The sequence below is a fragment of the Nomascus leucogenys genome, chromosome 23, assembly GCF_006542625.1.
Source record: "Nomascus leucogenys isolate Asia chromosome 23, Asia_NLE_v1, whole genome shotgun sequence".
NCBI lineage: Eukaryota > Metazoa > Chordata > Mammalia > Primates > Hylobatidae > Nomascus > Nomascus leucogenys.
Genome location: NC_044403.1, coordinates 33,148,926 through 33,170,686, shown reverse-complemented (window position 1 = coordinate 33,170,686; position 21,761 = coordinate 33,148,926). Strand labels below are relative to the sequence as shown.

General features: G+C 40.5%; 1 protein-coding gene across 2 annotated transcripts in view; it reads right to left on the bottom strand.

Moving 5' to 3' along the window:
- Window positions 1-2,745: 2,745 nt before the first annotated feature.
- The window catches only part of LOC100603526 (zinc finger protein 252-like), a 35,481-nt gene continuing 16,465 nt past the window's right edge, over window positions 2,746-21,761 (bottom strand). Inside the window, exons 2-3 of one of the 2 annotated variants that reach the window (XM_030804621.1) lie at window positions 18,151-18,219; window positions 2,746-7,679 (exon numbers count right to left, since the gene is read on the bottom strand). In XM_030804621.1, the coding sequence (XP_030660481.1) occupies window positions 5,491-7,665 (2,175 nt within the window). In that variant the 5' untranslated portion in view covers window positions 7,666-7,679; window positions 18,151-18,219 and the 3' untranslated portion in view covers window positions 2,746-5,490. The remainder of the gene's footprint in view (window positions 7,680-18,150; window positions 18,220-21,761) is intronic. The other variant, XM_030804620.1, reaches the window with a different exon arrangement.

Sequence of the window (21,761 nt, the reverse complement as noted above, 5' to 3'; positions counted from 1 at the left end):
GTACACCCAGGCTCATTTCCTTGGGAACCACAAAATTAAGATAGGTGTAAAATATGGTGTCCAAAAACTTATTATATGAATTGGGTTGTAAATTGAGGCTGCTTCTCTATGTCAAAGTGACAGATCTGCCAGGAAAGAGTAGAATGTTCCATTCTTACTGATATAACTTCTAACATGTTTCTGTTAGTCTACAAGAGAACAAAGTTTCTCAGTAAGAAAGCAGAGGTGAAATTTTATGACATTCTAGAGCTGCATATATCTCTGGCAGAAATAGTTTCTTATTAACTTTACGGCTGGTTTTATCTGTTATTCCAGTCTGATTAATAGCCTAACAGATTTTTCTTTCTCCATCCAAGATGTTACTTCCTTATCCCTAAAAAAGTGGGTATTCTTGTCCTCTGGTATATAGTTACCCTGGTAAATGTTCACATTCCTTTTGGCAAAGGGAATAAGATTTACAGCATAAAATTTGGAAAATGTAGCCAGATCTTTCAAGGGAAATCTGGCCTCCTCTTGTTTCATCAGTTTCTGGGTCTGAACTGGCTCAAGCCTAGGAAGTAAGTGAAGGTGGATGACTGTTGTGCTGATCCAAGTCAGGTGTCTGTAAAGGCTTAGTGACTCACTGATACTGATAAAGACTTTAGTAGGTGGTCTACCTATTTCAGTCCATAGTCACCATCATTACTCAGGGTCAAAACCTCTATGGTCAAACCATTCTCATTACTGTTGTGGCCCCAGACCTGTTACAGCGACAACTTCCCTGTCTACGACAGGGTTACATGCTGCCATCTTGTCCTGACCATTCCTACTGAGTTAAATCTTCTTCTATTTTCTTTCTCTTCTTTCCTTTCCTTCTCTTTCCTTCCTTTTTCTTTCTTTCCTTCCACCTTCCTTCCTTGCTTCCTTCCTTCCCTCCCTTTCCTTTCCTTTTTCTTTCTTGTTTTCTCTCTCTCTCCCTTCCTCTTTTTTTTTTGAGGGGAGTCTTGCTCTGTCACCCAGGCTGGAGTGCAGTGGCGTGATCTGGGTTCACTACAACCTCCATCTCCCAGGTTCAAGTGATTCTCCTGCCTCAGCCTCCTGACTAGCTGGGATTACATGCACCTGCCACCATGTCTGGCTAATTTTTGTATTTTTAGTAGAGACGGCGTTTCACCATGTTGTCCAGGCTGGTTTCAAACTCCTGATCTCAAGTGATCCACCCACCTTGGCCTCTCAAAATGCTGGGATTACAGACGTGAGCCACTGCACCCAGCCTAAATCCATTTTCATGAGTCTCTCCTACTTCCTTTGATAGACTATATAAAACAGCCACTACAGAGTCTTTCCTGGATGTTACTGTTCCGTCACCAATGCACTTCTCTAAGCCTGGGTGAAAGGAGTGCCCTCTTGCATCTCCTGAGCCTTTGAATCCATTCTCTGTTGTAAAATCAGGCAATTCTGCATGTCAGCCTCACTTAATGGAGGCCATGACCAAATATAGACTTCCATTAACAAGTGCTACTGCAACTAGCACAGTGAATTCACAGCCTGCCATGTGTGCACTTATATAACAAATCCAGTCCAATCCAACATTACATTATCTCTAGTTGAACAGCCTTAGAATCTGCTCCCTTTCATATCACCCACACTTCTGCCAACAGTAAGCTGGAAAAATCTTTCAATTATTTGGTACTGTCTCTCAGGTCACACTTTTATCCCATTCCCCAGGTCTCCTGGAGTTTCACTACAGGAAGCAATCAAAGTTGGTCAGTATTGGGAACAATCCACACTCCCCTGCAAAGTGACAGCATTAAGAATAATGTGTGTAGCTGCAGGTAATTGATTTTGACACAGTTTTCTTCTATATTATACTTATAATCAAACTTCTTTTCTCCCCCTCTCCATGAACACTGGGACTTGTTTTTCCTTTTTTTGTTTTTTTTTTGCTATTACAGGAAGAGCTGCTATTAAACATTTTGGGACACATCTTCTAGTTCTCATGCAAGTGCATCCCCAACATGTATGTGCAGGAGTGGAACTGGGTTGTGGGTTACATAATTTTACTTTTTTGAGATGAAGTCTCACTTTGTCACCCAGGCTGGAGTGCAGGGGCGCTATCTCAGCTCACTACAACTTCCGCCTCCCAGGTTGAAGAGATTCTCCTGCCTCAGCCTCCTGAGTAGCTGGGATTACAGGCTCCCGCCACTACACCTGGCTAATTATTTTAGTAGAGATGGGGTTTTTCTGTGTTGGCCAGGCTGGCCTCAAACTCCTGACCTCAGGTGATCCACCTGCCTTGGCCTCCCAAAGTGCTGGGATTACAGGTGTGAGCCAGCGCATCTGGCCAGGGCTAATTTTTAACTGTATTAATAATGCCAAAATATTTTCCAGTGTGTCATACCAGCTTCCACTATCAGCCGTGTATGAGAGTAACTGTTGCTAAGTATTTTTGGTGTCATTCTCTGTCAGATTTTTAATTTTTGCCAACCTAGTAAGGGTAAAATGACATCTTGTAATATCATTTTGCATGTCTGTGATTAATAATGACCTTTGCCCCTCTTTTCATAGAGGTTGGTCATGGGAGTGTTTTGGGTGATGAAGAAGCCTTGGCAGGTTTTGTGGCAGAGACAAATCCAACTCAGTCATGCTGCCTGGAGAGCCAGGGCCTCAGAAACTGGGATTAGAGGTAGGAGTTTTAGTCCTAAAAATCTTACAGATTCCCAGCCATACAAATTGCCTCCCACCTTACATGAAAATGGGCAGTAATGGAATCCACCAATTACATTTTAATGTTTGTGAATACACTTATGAAACAAATTAACAATTGGTGGGGAAGATTGGCTGCACAGGACTATGCACAACAAATTAGCAGGCACTAAGGCAGAATATCTTTTACAGCAGAAAGACCAAATCTGTCCCTTTCTGATGCACATCTTCAGTTTTGGGCCAAGAGCTAGTAGTGGAGGTCAAGGCCAAGGTCAACCTAAGAAGTCTACAATAGCATGCATCAGTGGAAAGACTGCAGAACAGACATACATGGAGGAAAAAGTAAAACGCTCTTGTGACCATCAGCACCTGCAAATATGCCACTTATTCTTTCTCTTGTGAGTACAGTGAGCATGAGTAAACACAGTAGCTCTCTGGGAAAAGCAAGAATAAAGGAGTCTTCAGAATGAGTTGTAAGATATGTATGATGCTTACTAAGCAGAGTTCACAATTGTCCTGTTTAATGTCAGTCTTCTTAAGAATGCTTCAGGTGACAAAGGCCTGTGTCAGCAGTATGGATCATGATGAGATTCCTGGAAGGCTGAACCTCTGCTGGTATAGGCATAAAACTCCTCCAGAAGTGGCTTCTTTTTATTAACTAAAGAAACTGAAAATGCCTTTCTCCTCTCAATTTTAATGCAATTGGTTAAGAAGCCAGGAGAGGCTGATGTGGTGGTACACACCTGTAGTCCCTGCTACTCATGAAGTTGAGGCAGGGGAATCGCTTGAGCCCAGGAGTTCAAGGTCACAGTGAGCTATGACTGCACCACTGCACTCCACTCTGGGCAACACAGCATGATACTGTCTCCAAAAAAAAAACAACGCTAGGAAGTACCAAGTGTTATGATTGCTGTATGCCAATCATCAAATAGAGCAGAGACCATCTAGCTCCCAACCAATATTAATGCCATCACCAAGCCAAGTAATTAGGAAACAGAAATTTCTGACTTGAATAGAGAACATTAAAAGCCATGATAAATAAAATTCGGTATAATTTGGATGAAATATTTAATAAAAAATAAAAACATATTCCAAACTGATATGGTTAATCTGGAGAAATGTTTTAGCCATAAAACCCAAAACTGGATTTGAGTAAATACTGAGGTCCTTAGTTAAGTAAACACCTCCATTGTAGGTAAATAGGTTTAAAACAAAAAAGTTATTATTTTCTGATTTGGTTCTGTAATCACAGGCCTCAGAGAAAGACACTGCCACAGCTTCCTAACCCTTTTGTCGTTTTGTTTTTTGGAGTCTTGCTTTGTGGCCAGGCTGGAGTGCAGTGGTGCAATCTTGGCTCACTGCAACCTCCACCTCCTGGGTTCAAGTGATTCTCCTTCCTTAGCCTCCCAAGTAGCTGGGACTGCAGGTGTCTGCCACCATGCCCAGCTAATTTTTGCATTTTGTAGAAACGGGGTTTCATCATGTTGGCCAGGATGGTCTTGATCTCTTGACCTCGTGATCTGCCCGCTTCTGCCTCCTAATGTGCTGGGATTACAAGCGTGAGACACCGCACCCAGCCCCCTTTTGTCATCTCTAGATGGAACCTCAAAGAAGAGATCCTTGGGGGAAACTGAATTTCTTTTTCCTTCCTTCTAAAAGTTCTTCTCTAGAAGAAGTTGTAACTGGGTAACAAGCTCTAAGTCCCTGGCTCAGCCTGCAGGCAAGACAGCTGGGTGAGTTGACATTGAGTTTTGACTTAATTTCAGGAGATTAAGGTTTCCAGCCACCTCAGGAAAAGACATGAACTCTGTTCTTGCAGTGGAACATAGCTATCTGTGATGGGTAAGTGAAGCCATAAGCCACAGGCTCCCACTCTTGGACATTTTCCTGATTTTTCTTCATGACAACATATCTAGAAGACCCATCTACCAAATCCTGTTTAAGTAAAATGTACAATTTCCCATTTTGAATTAGTTGGATATATTGGGCCAGCTACAAGACTGCAAGCTCCTTGCTGGCAGCATCTTAACTCTTGGAAACCTGGAGGTGGAGTACAGTGTTATTTGACTTTTTAGCAAGGTCTCAACTATTTTAATCTACACAAAGAGTCACCTTATTCCTTAACAAACTTTTGCTTATAATCATGTTTCTCTTCCCTGTGAATTGGAGCTTAAGGTACCATATTCCTTATAACAGAATAAAAACGTTTTGAAGAGGCCCAAACAAAGAAAACCCCAGCCTGGTTCCATCACACTTTGAAGTGCAAGGATCTCAACCACTTTCTTTGAAGTTGAAATAAATGATACGAAAAAAGAAAAGAAAAGAAAAGCAAGTGGTCTCAAGTGAAATACCTAACTGTATCTTAAGGTCTGGTGCTATGAAATTCGTCTAAATAATTTTCACTTATCTACAGGGCTCAAGAAGGGGGCTCATCCTCTAAATCTGAAGTAAGGTGTGCTATTGTGGGATTGTTGCTATACACTTTAGCAGCCTGCCTTTAGTTAGCAGCTCACTGGGAGAGTGAAATCCCTTAAGAGCTGAATCTCCAAAAGGAAAACCATAAAGTGACTCATTTCTCACCAGTATGACTCTCATATAATGTATAACTGTGAGGAATTTATAGACTGATCAGTTACTCTCCACTGTGAACTGTACAATGTTGAATGAAAGATGACTGCACTAGAGTTCCCCACACTTACTACATTCTTAGGCTTCCTCTCTAATATGAATTGTATGGATTTTCTCATGACTACTAAGAGTTATTCTCTGACTGAAGGTTTTTCCACATTGATTACATGTATAAGGTCACTCCCCACTGTGAATTCTCTGATGTCGAATAAGGTGAGAGCTTTGTCGGAAGGATTTTCCACATTTGGTGCACACATAGGGTTTCTCTCCAGTGTGAATTCTCTCATGTTGGATAAGGGATAAGCGTGCACTGAAGGATTTCTCACACTCATTGCACATGTAGGGTTTCTCTCCAGTGTGAATTCTCTGATGTTGGATAAATTGTGAATGCTGACTGAATGCCTTGCCACACTCACTGCATTCATAAGGTTTCTCACCAGTATGAATTCTGTGATGCTGAATGAGAGAGGAGTGAACATTGAAGGCCTTCCCACAGTCACTGCACTCATAGGGATTCTCTCCAGTGTGAATTCTTTGATGGCGGATAAGATGTGCACTCTGGCTGAAGGCCTTCCCACAGTCACTACACTCATAGGGCTTCTCTCCATTGTGTGTTCTCTCATGTTTAATTAGGGTGGATATCTGTCCAAAGGTTTTCCCACACTCATTACACTCATAGGGTTTCTCACCAGTGTGACTCCTCTGATGCTGAATAAGGTGTGATCCCTGGCTAAAGGCCTTCCCACATGTGTGACACTCATAGGGTTTCTCTCCATTATGTATTCTCTGATGTTGAACAAGGGAAGAAAGCACACTGAAGGCTTTATCACATTCATTACATTCATATGGCTTCTCGCCATTGTGCGTTCTTTGATGGTGAATAAGATTAAAACTCTGGCTGAAAGCTTTTCCACACTCACTACATTCATAGGGTTTCTCTCCTGTGTGAATTCGCTGATGCTGAATAAGATGTCCCTTTTGACTAAAGGTTTTCCCACACACACTACAACCATAAGGTTTCTCTCCAGTGTGAATTCTCTGATGCTGGATAAGGGAGAGGTGAGCACCAAATGATTTTCCACACTCATTGCAGATATAAGGTTTCTCTCCAGTGTGAATTCTCTTATGTTGAATAACTTGTGAGCGTTGACTAAAGGATTTCCCACATTCATTACACCTATAAGGTTTCTCTCCAGTGTGAATTCGCTGATGGACAGTAAGAGTTTGGTTCAGGCTAAAGGATTTTCCACATTCATTACATTCATAGGGCTTTTCTCCTGTATGAATTCTCTGATGCTGAATGAGAGATAATTGTGTACTGAAGGCTTTGCCACACTCCTTACAGTCATAAGGTTTCTCTCCAGAATGAATTCTCTGATGCTGAATAAGGTGTGATTGTCTGTTGAAGGCTTTCCCGCATTCTTTGCACTTGTAAGGTTTCTCTCCACTATGAATTCTCTGATGATGAATTAGATTAGAGCTATGACTAAAGGCTTTCCCACACTGATTGCACTCATGAGGTTTCTCTCCTGTATGAATTTTTAGATGTTGAACATAAGATGAACGTGTATTAAAAGTTTTCCCACATTTAATACACTCATAGGGTTTTTCTCTAGTGTGAATTTTACAATGCTGAATAAAGTATGAGTGAGCACTGAAAGATTTGCCACAATCCTCACATGTGTAGGGTTTCTTACCAGTGTGGATTCTCTGATGTTTACTGAGGATAGTGGGCCAGCTGAAAGCTTTTCCACATTCAATGCACTCACAGGGCTTCTCTCCACTATGAATTCTCTGGTGCTGGTTAAAAGCTCTGTTCTGATTGTAAGTTTTTCCATGCCCGGTACACTGAAACGGTCTCTCTGGATTATTCATCCTTTGATTCTCACTAAGAACTGAACTCTGTCTGGGTACTTTCACTAACACATCTGTCTGACAGGCTCTTTCTCCTAATTGGAAACTCTGGAGGTTAATGAGGTCCTCATGTTTTTGCAAGTTTTCTACACTTGACACACTTGGATGGAGACTCTCCTCTTTAGACCCTCTAAGATGTTTGGCAGGATTTGAGCCTGTAATACAGTTTGCTCCAACAGCATTGAACTTCTGGCCATTCTCTCTAGAGAGGGTTTTCACATACCTCATAGTAATTGCTCTGAAATTGCTCTTCTGGGAGAAGGAGTTCTTAACTCCTTCTACTGCATATTTTCTCCAGCAATTCCCTAACTTTTCCTCAGTTTTACTCATCTCTTCAGTTTCCTTAAAAACATTCCTTACGTGATCTTCTGATTTTGCTCTCTGGGATTCCAATTCTTCAGAAATGTCCTGCTTTGGAATGAATCCCTCTTTTTCCATCCTAGAATCATAGCCTGAAAGAATGAAAAAAAAAAAGTGAATTGCTTGCATTTTACGATGGAAGAAAGAATTAGAGAATAAGCAGAAATATTTATATCAAACAAACATCTTCTAGGATAATACTGATACTCAGAATGCAAATAAAAAAAAGCAACAAATGTGACCCCATTGGGAAGAGGAAAAAGAGAAGCATGCTGGTAAAGCAATGAACACTGGTGTGGGAAGGAAGAGGAAGGTAATATGCCCAAGGTCAAGGGCTTAAATCTGCAACTAGGCTACCAGGAACACATGGAGTAGGAAAGGCAAGATCTGAGAAAGGATTTGAGGAGAGTTACCAGGAGAGAGGAATTGGAGGCTGCCTCCACTATTCATGTCTTTGCTGCATACTTTGTAAACAAGGTATCTTCTTAAGGCTTACACATAGCATATTCAAATATTTGTTGAAAATAAAGGATAAATGACTCATAATGAATGGGGTGTACATCGGTGCAATAGATGATGGAAAAAAACTATTTGATCTGTATACACAACAGTCCCAAATCACACATTTCCAGTGAACAAAAGTGTCCAAAAATTTGTGAAAACTATAAAACTGAATTCTGAGACCCAATGAAATGAAGCTTATTAAAAAGAAAAATACAAAACCAACCAATGAAACAAACAAAAAACAAGCACAAAGTCACATAGATACAAAGACTGTGGGAAGGATAACCGAGGTCAGAACAGTAAGAGGGCAGCCCTGTGTTGAGATACCACAAAATAACAATGGAATCTCCCTTTTGCAAATGGTAGTTATCATTAGTTATAATGGGATGCTGCTTGAGACTGCACTGCTTGAACAGGGAGACTGAGCTAAAAATACTAACTGGATAAGGCCTAAAATTGAGCTAAGTATGGCTGGGCATGGTGGATCACGCTTGTAATCCCAGCACTTTGGGAGGCCAAAGTGGGCGGATCATCTGAGGTCAGGAGTTTTTGACCAGCATGGCCAACATGGCAAAACCACATCTCTACTAAAAATACAAAATTTAGCTGGGCACGGTGGTGGGTGCTTCTAATCCCAGCTACCTGGGAGGCTGAGACAGGAGAATAGCTTGAACTCAGGAGGTGGAGGTTGCAGTAAGTCAAGATTGTGCCACTGCACTCCAGCCTGGGTGACAGAGCAAGACTGTCTCAAAAAATAAAATAAAATAAAATAAAATGAAATAAAATTGGGCTAAGTAATCTCAATAGATTTCTGTGAACTACTCATGGTACTACAGAGGGATTGATTTTGCCATTCAGAGTATGAAAGGAAAAAAGCAAACTTCATAATTTACTCTAGAAACCTACAAACAGTGTCCTAGAAAATAAACATCCTGAATGTAGGGAGAAAAATTTCTGAGGTATCTGAGTTGAGTCCTCAAGGTAGTCTCAGGACTAAAGTCTAAAAGATGATTCTTTTAGGTGTTATTTTGCTGGGAGGAGACAAAATAAATGTGAACAAAATGAGAAACCACAAGACAGAGGCATCCATAAGACAAGAACCAACATCTCACACTAAAGTTCATATTGCCATTTCCCTCAGATATCTGGTGATCCTTGGTTGGCTGTGTTTATTTTCTTTCTTTCTTTTTTTTTTGAGATGGAGTTTTTTTGCTCTTGTTGCCCAGGCTGGAGTGCAATGGCACAATCTTGGCTCACCACAACCTCTGCCTCCTGGGTTCAAGTGATCCTCCTGCCTCAGCCTCCTGAGTAGCTGGGATTACATGCATATGCCACCACACCTGGCTAATTTTGTATTTTTAGTAGAGATAGGGTTTCTCCATGTTGGTCAGGCTGGTCTTGAGCTCCTGACCTCACATGATTCGCCTGCCTCAGCCTCCCAAAGTGCTGGGATTACAGGTGTGAGCTACCTCGCCCAGCCGGCTGTGTGTATTTTCAAATGAGACAATAAAAAGATGCTTGGGATCCCTGTATATGAGTGTACTTGTTAAGTGGAAAGGTACTTGAGTGAGGTGGTTATAAGGCCACAGCACCCCTAAATACGAAAAACTGAGCTGTCTTTGCTCAGCTTTGGTTTCTTTTGAGGCAATCTCCTGGGTTTTGCCCTAAATATACGATGTCTTGCTGTTAGGTATTCTTGGTGCAGGGTAGGGAGAAGGATGTGGTAGTAGCATCAATCATTTCTGTATTCAGATTTTTTAGATAATACCTTAGGTTTCAAGTTTTTTAGGACAAAAAACCAAAAAAACTTCATAAGTGGTATATTTTTCTATCAGGAGGTACAAAATGTCTGGTTTTTTTTTTTGTGTGATGTTAACATACTTAATGGTCATTATCTAGATTCACTTTCAAATTTGGGATTGTGAAATAGTGATGTTTCAATTCTGTCATTCCTTGGTTCTTTAGCCAAAATTTCTATGAAGAGAAATTAAACTTCTTGTCATCAATTGGGTATCCTGCCTTTCTAGTATTGTACCCAATACTACATGTACAATACATCTAGTAAAGGCAGAATACTCGATTTTTTGTTTACCAGTTTTCAGAGTGATGAATCAGTTTCCTAGCTTTCCTCGAAGGTGACCAATGAGTAGGACTTTTTTTTTTCTACCAGCCTTAATAAAGACCAACCTTTGATAAGGTGATCCAATGGCATGTTATCTTCCTGTCAAAAGGAGACTTAATCCTTTCTCAAGAGGATATCATGCAGGGCCTCTATGCCTTTTTATCTATAATAATTAACACTCGGAGCTGGCACAGTGGTGCATGTCTTTAATCCCGGAGACTTGGGAGGCTGAGGTGGGAGAATTGCTTGAGCCTGAGCATTCCAGACCAGCCTGGTAAACATAGAGAAATCCCATCTCAAACACAACACACACACACACACACACACACACCCCACTCAAACATCAGAACGCATGTGGGGAAAAAAAAGAAAGAAAAAATAAGAAATCAAGAGAGAAAATACATGATAGAAACAAACCCACAGGGGTCCCAGTGGCGTGGGCAGTGTATGGAGCAACAGTAGGCAGCCCAGCTTCAGGAGGGCTCTTGGCAAACTGCATCCCACAGGCACCTGCCACATGCCCTCCCTGCTACCAAGATGCCCAAGAGGAGGGTCAGCTCAGCTGAAAGGGAAGGGAAGGAAGAGTCCTGGAGGACATTGGTGAGGTCATTAAACTGTTTCTGCAAAAGTGGGAATGAAGCCCTAAGGAGGAGGAGGAAGGAACAAATCTTCAGACAAGAATGCAAATAAAACAGAAAATGGAACAACAACAAAACTGGCCTAAGCGACTAATCAGGAAACTAAAAAGATTCACCTGCAGGAAATGAAAACTATGGTGGCAGGCACCAATAATCCCAGTTACTTGGGAGGCTGAGGCAGGAGAATTGCTTGAACCTGGGAGGTGGAGGTTGTGGCAAGCCAAGATTGTGCCACTGCACCCCAGCATGGGTGACAGAATGAGAGTTCTCCATCAAAAAAAAAAAAAAAAAGGCCAGGTGCAGTGGTTCATGCCTGTAATTCCAGTACTTTGGGAGGCCAAGGCAGGCGGATCATGAGGTCAGGAGATTGGGACCATCCTGGCTAACACGGTAAAACCCCATCTCCACTAAAAAATACAAAAAAATTAGCTGGGTGTGGTGCTGGGCATCTGTAGTCCCAGCTACTGGGGAGACTGAGACACCACTGCACTCCAGCCTGGGTGACAGAGTGAGACTCCATCTCAAAAAAAAAAAAAAAAAGAAAAAGAAAAAGAAAAGAAAGGAAGGAAGGAAAGAAAAAAATAAAATAAAATAAAATTGAAACTAAAAATGAGAGCTGGGTATGGTGGCACACATCTATAGCCCCAGCTACTCAAGAGACTGAGGCAAGAGGATGGCTTGCAACCAGGAGTTAGAGGCCAGCCTAGGCAACACAACATAGCAAGACCCCATCTCTAAATACAAAAACAGAACAAATCAGCCAGGCATGTGGCTCAAGCCTGTAATCCCAGCAGTTTGGAAGGCTGAGGCAGGTGGATTGCCTGAGTCTAGGAGTTGGAGACCAGCCTTAGCAAAATGGCTGGGGAGGTCTCACAATCATGGCAGAAAGTGAAAGGCACATCTTACATTGCAGCAGACAAGAGAGAGAATGAGAATTAAGTGAAATGAGTTTCCCCTTATCAAACCATCAGATCTCGTGAGACTTATTTGCTACCACGAGAACAGCATGGGAGAAACCTCCTCCATGATTCCATTATCTCTCCCCGGGTCCCTCCCACATGGGAATTATGAGAGTACAATTCAAGATGAGATTTGGGTGGGAATACAGAGCCATACCATACCACCGCACATTCAAGAAGCTCTAAGAATCCTAAGATACAAAGAAAACCACACCTGGGTATAACACAGTCAAAACTACCGAATACCTGAGGGAAAAAAATATCAAAAAACAGCACGAGGAAAAAGACATTTATCTTCCAGGTAACAATAAGACTGAAAGCTGACTTTGTGATTTTAGAGGTGGAAAACAACAGACAAAAGGACATTTTTTAATTTTGAAGAAAATAACTGCCATGCTAGAATTCTACATCCACCAGAAATATTATTCAAAAATAAATGCTTGAAAATTCCACTTCCAGGATAACAGTATAAACTGGAATTCAGTGGATTCACTTCTTGCAAAACAAAGCAAGAACTATTTAAAAAGAAAAAACAAACCAAACAACCATTTAAAGTCTCCAGCAAATGCCCTAAGGGAAAACAGCAAAGGAAGAAATATTTATGCAATAAATTCCACTAACATTTGGTAAGAATAGGGAGAGCATGTAGAATTCGTTATTTTTTTTTCTCCCCCTCTTCTCCTCCATCCTCTCTCTCACTTCCCTCTCCCCCCAACAGCCTCCTTCCTGGAGAGTTTGTGGCATTTGAATCACAATCTGCTCCACCCCCTCCCTCACCCCCAGCTCAACAGATGGTTCACTCTAGGCAGACGTGGCCAAGAAGGGGCTCCCTCTCCCCTCAGTTTCCAATGAAAGCTTACCATATCTCACCAGGAGGACAGGCCACCAGCACTTTTCATACCCTCTAACTCCAAGTTAAAGAGGCTAAATTCCAGTGAACGAGGCCGACAGGACAAGAGCTCCCTTCATCCATTCAGCCTCTCTCCAAGGGCAGAGGCACAGCAGGCTAAGACTATTTGGGACCTAACTGCTCTGGCCTCAGCTTGCTCATAGGCAGAGGTTCCACAATGGGAAGACCATAGACTACTGTCTCACTCACTGCCCAAGGAAGTGGCTCAGAGAGTTTGCCTAGGAGGAGAGGCAGTCCATAATAGAATTCTCAAGCTTTCCCTTAAAGAACTGACTTCATTTGAAACAGAGTGTAGGGGAGGTTCAAGCCTAAAGTAACTCTCAAAAATAGCTCTTTAAATTAGTAAGACAGTAAACCACAGGTCAGCTGGTTTATCGGAGAGAACTAGGGAAAGAGACAGCTTCTGGAATCAGAACAAACCTCAAAGATGGACTTTAAACAATATTCCTGCCCAAATGTAATTGGATCAGACTGCTGAGCAATTCATGCCCTAGGGCAGGGGTCCCCAGCCCCCTAAGCCATGGACCGGTTTTGGGCTGCACAGCAGGAAGTGAGCAGTGGGTGAGCGAATGGGCGTTACTCCCTGAGCCCTGCATCCTGGCAGATCAGCCACAGCATTGGATTCTCATAGGAGCACAAACCCTGTTGTGAACTGCACATGCAAGGGATCTGGGTTGCGTGCTCCTTATGAGAACCTATTGCCTGATAATCTGAGGTAAAACAGTTTCATCCCGGAACCATCCCTCCTCACCTGATCCACGGAAAAATTGTCTTCCACAAAACTGGTCCCCGGTGCCTAAAAGGTTGGGAACCACTGCCCTAGGGCACTGTCAAAAACACCAGAGCAATCAGCCTGCAATTAGTGGACCCTAATGGGAATGATGTAATACCATCTGAAGTAGATAGCTTCATAGGCAGATCAGGGAAAGAGACAGCTGTGCCAAAAAGGTTATCATTGTAGGATGACCCTGATTATGCTCGAGGCTCCACATCATGAAGAAATGTATGCCACTGAAATAGTCTAAGTTATAAAACAAATAAACTAGCAAACAACAAAAACAAGCTCTAGAGAAGGGGGAGAGGAACCAGTAACCAGAATTCCTGTATTACCTAAAATGTCTGTTTTCAAAAAAAGTAGGAGACATGTAAATAAATAAATAACAATAAAATGTGACCCATACACAGGAAAAATGCAAGAACACAAACTGCCTGTGAGAAGTCAGATTTAACAAAGACTTCAAAGGAGCTATGATAAATGTGTTCAAAAAACTAAATGAACCATGCTTACTGAAGTAAAGTTAGGTATGAAGACAATGTCTCATCTAGTATAGAATATCAATAAAGATAAAAATTATTTAAAAAGCAACTAAATGAAAATTCTGGAGTTGAAAAGTACAATAATCAAAATTAAAAATTAATTTATGGGGCTTATCAATAGATTTGAATTGGCAGAAGAATCAATAAATTTGAAGATGACTGAGAGAAAAAAGTTTAAAAAAATGAATAGAGCCTCAGGCGAATGTGGAATATCTTTAAGCACATCAATACACACCCAATAGGGGAACCAGGAGAGGAGACAGACAAGGTTCAGAAGAAAATATATGAAGAACAACCAGTGATCTAAGAACTGTGAAAGGAAAATATCTTGGGCCCCCAAAATCACTAAGGAAAACTCAAGCTGCTTAGGGCAAACCTGCTTCCCATTCTATTCAAAATTATCCCCCTTCTCATTGAGATAGATGTATATCTGATTGCCTCCTTTGGAAAGGCTAATTAGAAGCTCAAAAGAATGTAACTGTTTGTGTCTCACCTATCTGTGATCTGGAAGCTCCCTCCCCACTTCAAGTCTTCTTGCCTTTGCTTCAAGTTGTCCCACCTTCCCAGACCAAACCGATGTACTTCTTACATATATTTATTGATGTGTCATGTCTCCCTAAAATGTATAAAACCAAGCTGTGCCCCAACCACCTTGGGCAAATGATGTCAAGACCTCCTGGGGCTGTGTCACAGCACATCCTCAACCTTGGCAAAATAAACTTTCTAAATTACCAGAGACCTGTCTCAGGTTTTCTGGGTTCACAGAACTAATCAAAAGAGGTTAGAAAGTATTTCAAAATAAACATGGAAATGCTGTCAGGCCTATGAACCCAAGCTAAGCCATCATATACTCTGTGACCTGCATATACACATCCAGATGGCGGGTTCCTGCCTTAACTTATGACATTCCACCACAAAAGAAGTGAATATGGTCTGTTCCTGCCTTAAATGATGACATTACCTTGTGAAATTCCTTTTCCTGGCTCAAAAGCTCCCCCGTTGAGCACCTTGTGACCCCCGCCCCTGCCGGCCAGAGAACAACCCCCTTTGACTGTAATTTTCCTTCACCTACCCAAATCCTATAATGGCCCCACCCCATCTCCCTTCACTGACTCTCTTTTCGGACTCAGCCCGCCTGCACCTAGGTGAAATAAACAGCTTTATTGCTCACACAAAGCCTGTTTGGTGGTCTCTTCACATGGACGTGAGTGAAAAATGCAACATACCAAAACTTATGGGATGAAGCAAAAGCAGTACTAAGAGGGAATTTTATAGCAATAAATGCCTCCATTTTAAAAGATCCAAAATAATCCCAATTTCATACTTCAAGGAACTAGAGGTGAACAAACTAACCCCAAAGTAAGAAGGAAGGAAATAATTGAGATTAGAGTAGAAATAAATACAATCTATAGAATGCAATAGAATAGAAAAACAATAGAAAAAACAACAAAACAGTTGGTTTTTTGAAAATAACAAAATGGATAAACCTGTAGCTAGATTAAGAATAAAAGAGAGAAAACTCAAAATCAGAAATGAAAGAGACATTACAAGTGATGCCACAGAAATTAAAAGATTGTAAGCTACTGCTATGAACAACTATATGCCAATGAATTGGACAATGTAGAAGAAATGGATAAAATCTCAGAAATATACAACCTACCAAGACTGATTTCATGAATAAATAGAAAGTCTGAGTAGACCTATACCTAAAATAAGGAGACTGAAGCAGTAATCAAAAACCTCCCAATAAAACAAGGCCCAGGCCAGGCGTGGTGACACATGCCTGTAGTCCCAGCTACCTGGGAGGCTGAGGAAGGAGGATTGCTTGAATTTGGTAGTTTGAGCCCTCAGTGAGCTATGATCTCACCACTGCACTCTAGCTTGGACAACAGTGAGATTCTCTCTCAAACAACAGACAACAAACAAAAATCATATGTTGAAACACAGGTGATGGTATTGGGAGGTGGGACCATTAGGAGGTGATTATGCAGGCAGGTCCCTCGTAATTGGGATTAGTGCTCTTATAAAAGAGACCCCAGAGACCTTTGCTTCCACTGCCATGTGAGGACATAGCAAGAGGTTGGCAGTATGCAATTCAGAAGGGGCCATCATTAGAACCTGATCATGCTTGCACCCTAATCTTAGACTTCCAGCCTCAAGAACTGTGAGAAATAAAGATACTTATTGAGCAGAGGAGGTCAAGGATGCAGTGAGCTATGATGTACACTGTACATCATATGGCACCACTGTACTCTAGCTTGGGCAACAGAGCAAGACCCCATTTAAAAAAAGATGGGATAAGTTTTTTTCTCCAAGAAGACACATAAATGGTCAACAGGTATTAATATATGAAAAGATGTTCAACATCATCAGGAAAATGCAAATGAAAACCACAAAGAGGTATCGCTACACACATTAGAATGGCTATTATTTTTTAAAAGCCTGAAAAATAACAAGTGTTGATGATGTGTTGGTAGAAATGTAAAATGGTGCGGTCATGCAAAACAATATACAGGTTTCTTTAAAAATTAAAAATAGAACCATCATGATTCAGTAATCCCACTTTTGGGTAATTATCCAAAAGAATTTATTTCAGAATCTTTTCTTCTTTTTTTCTTTTTGAGATGAAGTCTTGCTCTGTCACCAGGCTGGAGGGCAGTGACACGATCTTGGCTCACTGCAACCTCCACCTCCTGGGTTCAAGCAATTCTCCTGCCTCAGCCTCCTGAGTAGCTTGGATTACAGGCACGTGCCACCATGCCCAGCTAATTTTTATATTTTTAGTAGAGGCAGGGTTTCACCATGTTGGCCAGGATGGTCTTGATCGCTTGACCTCATGATCCACACACCTTGGCCTCTCAAAGTGTTGGGATTACAGGCATGAGCCACCGCACCTGGCCAATATCAGAACCTTGAAGATAGGTTTGCACTCCCATGTTCACTGCAGCATTATTCACAATAGCCAAGAGGTGGAAACAACCTAGATGTCCATCAACAGATGGATGTGTAAAGAAAATCTGGTATATCCATACAATGAAATATTCAGCCATAAAATATTGTAGAAGAAAATCCTGTCAAATGCAACTACATAAATGAACTCTGAGGACATTATGCTAAGTGAAATAAGACAGTCATAGAAGGATGAATACTGCATAGTTCCACTTTTATGAGGTTTCTAAAATAGTCAAACTGATAGAAACAAAAAGCACAATGGTGGTTGCCAGGGGTTGGGGAGAGGGAGAAATGGGGAGTTGCTATTCAGTGGGTACAGGGTTTCAGTCATGCAAGGTTTTGAGAAAGTTCTAGAGACCTGCTGTACAGCATTTTGCTATTGTATTGTACACTTAAAAATGTCTAAGAATGTAGACTGATCCTCATGTTATATATTTTTACCACTGTTTAAGAAATACTTGAATAATGGTGGAAAACTTCTGATATTTCCAGGAAAACATTAAATTGCACATCCAAGAGGCCCAAAGAACTCCAAGTAGTATAAACACAAAGATACCAACACTCAGAAACATCATGGTAAAAACGTTAAATGTTAATGACAAGGAGAAAATCTTGAAAGCAAGAGAAAAACAACTTATCATGTACAAGGGTACCCCAATAAGATAAACAACAAACTTCTCATCAGAACTAACGGAGGTCAGAAGACAGTGGATAACATAATCAAAGTTCTGAAAGAAAAAGACTCTCAACCAAGAATTTTCTATCCTGGCCGGGTATAGTGGCTCATGCCTATAATCCCAGCAATATGGGAGGCCAAAGTGGATGGATCACCTGAGGTCAGGAGTTTGAGACCAGCCTGGCCAACATGGTGAAACTCCAGCTCTATTAAAAAAAAAAAAGCTGGGTATGGTGGTGTGTGCCTGTAATCCCAGCTACTCAGGAGGCTGAGGCAGGAGAATCACTTGAACCCAGGAGGCGGAGGCTGCAGTGAGCTGTGATCATGCCACTGTACTCCAGGCTGGGCAACAGAGCGAGACTCTCTAAAAAAGAAGAAGAAGAAAAAAAAGAAGTTTCTATCCAGCAAATTATCTTTCAAAAGTGAAGATGAAATAAAAACATTACCAGATAAATAGAAACATAATTTATTTCTACTAGACCCACCTTACAAAATATACCAAGAAAATTCTTCAGGTTGAAAGCAAGTAAACCCAGATAGAAATGAGAACCCACCTAAAACACAAAGAACAAAGATAAAGGTAATTCTTAAATTATATAAGACAGTATAAATGTGTGTTTTTCATCTTTCTTAATTTAAAAGGCAATTTTATAAGTCGATTTTATATAATTATATTGTTTAGGCTTTAAGATGTAAAAATGTATTATATATGACAACAGCACAAAGGAGGTGGATGAAAGCAGAGCTGTACTGTACAAAGGAAATGACAGCATATGGTAACCTGAATGTACAGGAACATATGAAGAAAACCATAAATGGTAAATAAGAAAGTAAACATTAAAAACTTTACCAATATATACTTGCTCTTATTTCTTTTCTGTTTCCACTATTAACAGAAAATTATGTAAAGTAAAAATTATAAAAATGTATTGGTGGGTTTATAACAAATATATAATTGTAAAACAATAGTATATAAAGGAGGACAATTAAATAGAGCTATATATGGGTAACAATTCTCTATCTCATTGAATTTTGTTAGTATAAGTCAGAAGTAAATTCTGATAAAATGTATGTGGTAAGCTCTAGAGTAGTAATTAAGAGAATAACTTTCAAAAAGTGAAAATATCAGTAAAGAAATTAAAATGTTATAATAGAAAAATTGTACTCAATGCAGCTGGGCATGGTGGTTCACATCTATAATCCCAGTCACTTGGGAGGCTGAGGCAGGAAGATCACTTGAGGCCAGGAGTTTGAGACCAGCCTAGGCAACATAAAAGCAAGACCCAGTTTCTAAAAATAAAATTTAAAAAAAAAGGCACCTGTAGTCCCAGCTATTCGGGAGGCTGAGGCAGGAGAGTGGCGTGAACCTGGGAGGCGGAGCTTGCAGTGAGCCCAGATAGTGCCACTGCAGTCCAGCCTGGGCGAAAGAACAAGACTCTGTCTCAAAAAAAAAAAAAAAAAGCAAAACAAAACAAAAAAACACACACTTAGCCAGGCATGGTGGCACACACCTGTAGTCTCAGCTACTTGAGGCGGAGGAGGAAGGATCCCTTCAGCCCAGGAGTTCAAGGCTACAGAGAGCCATGATCAGGCCACTGCACTCCAGCCTGGGAAACAGGGCAAGACCTGACTCTAAAAATAAAAATAAAATAAAATCTCAGTGCAAAAGAAAAAAATTAAGGAGGAATGGAAGAACAGGAAAGACACAAGATATACAAAATACAAAGAGCACAATGGCAGATGTAAAACCAACTACACAAAAAATAACAATAAATGTGACTAAACAATTCAAAGAAAAGGCAGAAAGAAAAAAGGAAGGAAAAAAAGGCAGTCACAGTGGATTAAAAAACAATATCCAACTATATGCTGTCTATAGGAAATACACTTTAGATTCAAAGATATAAACAGATTGGAAGTAAAAGAATGGAAAAAGATACACAGATGCTCCTCGATTTACAATGGGGTTATGTCCTGAAAAACCCATTGTACGTTGAAAATACAGAAGTTGATATGGTTTGGATCTATGTCCCCACCCAAATCTCACGCAGAAATGCAATCCCCAATGCTGGAGGTAGGGCCTGGTAGGAAGTGATTGGATCATGGGGGCAGTTTCTCATGAATGGCTTAGCACCATTCCCCTGCTGCTGTTCTTGTGATAGAGTTCTTGTGAGATCTGGTTGTTTAAAAGTGTGTGGCACTTCCTCCCTGTATCTCTTCCTTCTGCTCCAGCCATGTAAGATGTGCCTGCTTCCCCTTCACCTTCTGTTATGATTGTAAGTTTCCTGAAGCCTCCCTAGAAGCAGAAGCTGGTATGCTTCCCGTACAGCCTGCAGAACTGTGAGCCAATTAAACCCTTTTTCCCTACAATTACCCAGTATCAGGTATTTCTTTATAGTAGTGTTAGAATGGACTAATAAGTAAAAAATGCATTTAATACATCTAACCTATCAAACATAGCTTAGCCTAGCCTACCTTAAACATGCTCAGAACATTTACATTAGCCTACAGTTGGGCAAAATAATCTAATACAAAGCCTATTTTATAGTAAAGTGTTGAATATCATGCAATTTACTGACTACTGTACTGAAAGTGAAAAACAGAATGATTTTGCACCATTGTGAAGTTGAAAAATCATAAGTCAAATAAGATACCCTGTGTTATGCAAATAGCAACCATAAGAATGCTGGAGTGGTTATATTAATAACGACAAAATAGACTTTAAAACGTAGCATGCTATCAGAGATAAAGACAGACACTTTATAATGATAACAAGGTCAACTCGTAAGTTATAACACTTGTAAATATATACACAGCTAACAACAGAGCTTCAAAGTACGTGCAATGAAAGGTTGAAAGAATTGGGAGTAAATACATAGTTAACAACAGTTGTCAGAGACTTCAAACCCCACTTTCAATTTGGATAGAACATCTAACCAGAAGATCAACAAGGAAATACAGTTGGCCCTCTGTATCTAGGTGATATAGTTTGGCTCTGCGTCCCCACCCAAATATCTTCTCAAATTGTAATCCCAACATGTTGAGGGAGGGACCTGGTGAGAGGTGATTGGATCATGGGGGTGGTTTCCCCATGCTGTTCTCATAATAGTGAGTTCTCACGAGACCTGATGCTTTAAAAGTGCTTGGCAGTTGACCCTCTCCCACAAATGCTGCTGTTATGTAAGACATACCTTGCTTTCCCTTCACTTTCTGCCATGATTGTTAAGTTTCCTGAGGCCTCCCCAGCTATGTGGAACTGTGAGTCAATTAAACCTCTTTCCTTTATAAATTACCCAGTCTCAGGTAGTTCTTCATAGCAGTGTAAAAACAGACTAATACACTAGGGATTCTGCATCAATGGATTCAAGTGACCACAGATACAAAAAAATTTGGAAATTAAACAAAAAGCATGGTTGCATCTATACTGAACATATACAGATTTGTCATTATTCCCTAGACAATACAGTATAACAACTATTTACATAGCATTTACATTGTATTAAAGTATATAGGAGGAGGATATACATAGGTTATATGAAAATATTACACCATTTTATATAAGGGACTTGAGCATCTGTGGAGTTCGGTATTTGAAGGGGTTCCCGGAACCAATCCCCCATGGATACTGAGGGACAAGAGTAGAAGATTTAGAACACTATATACAAACTAGACTTAACAAACATATAAGTTGTTAGAGAATACTCCACCCAACAACAGCAGAATACACATTTTTCTCAAGCACACATGGAATATATTCCAGGATAGATCACAGGCTAGGCCATTAAACAAGCCTTGATAAGTTTAAAAAGACTGAAATTGTACAAGTTTCCTTGTCATTATGTTTTCTAAACATAATGGAATGAAACTGAAACTAATAACAGAAAATAATTTGCTAAATTCACAAATATGTAAAAATTAAGCAACACAGTACTAAATAACCAATGGGTCAAACAAGAAATACCAAGCAAAATTAGAAAATACTTTGAGATGAATGAAAAGGAAGACACAACATATCAAAACCTGTGGGATGCAGCTAAATCAGTGCTTACAGGGAAATTTGTAGCTGTCGATGCCTACATTATTTAAAGTTAAAAAATTT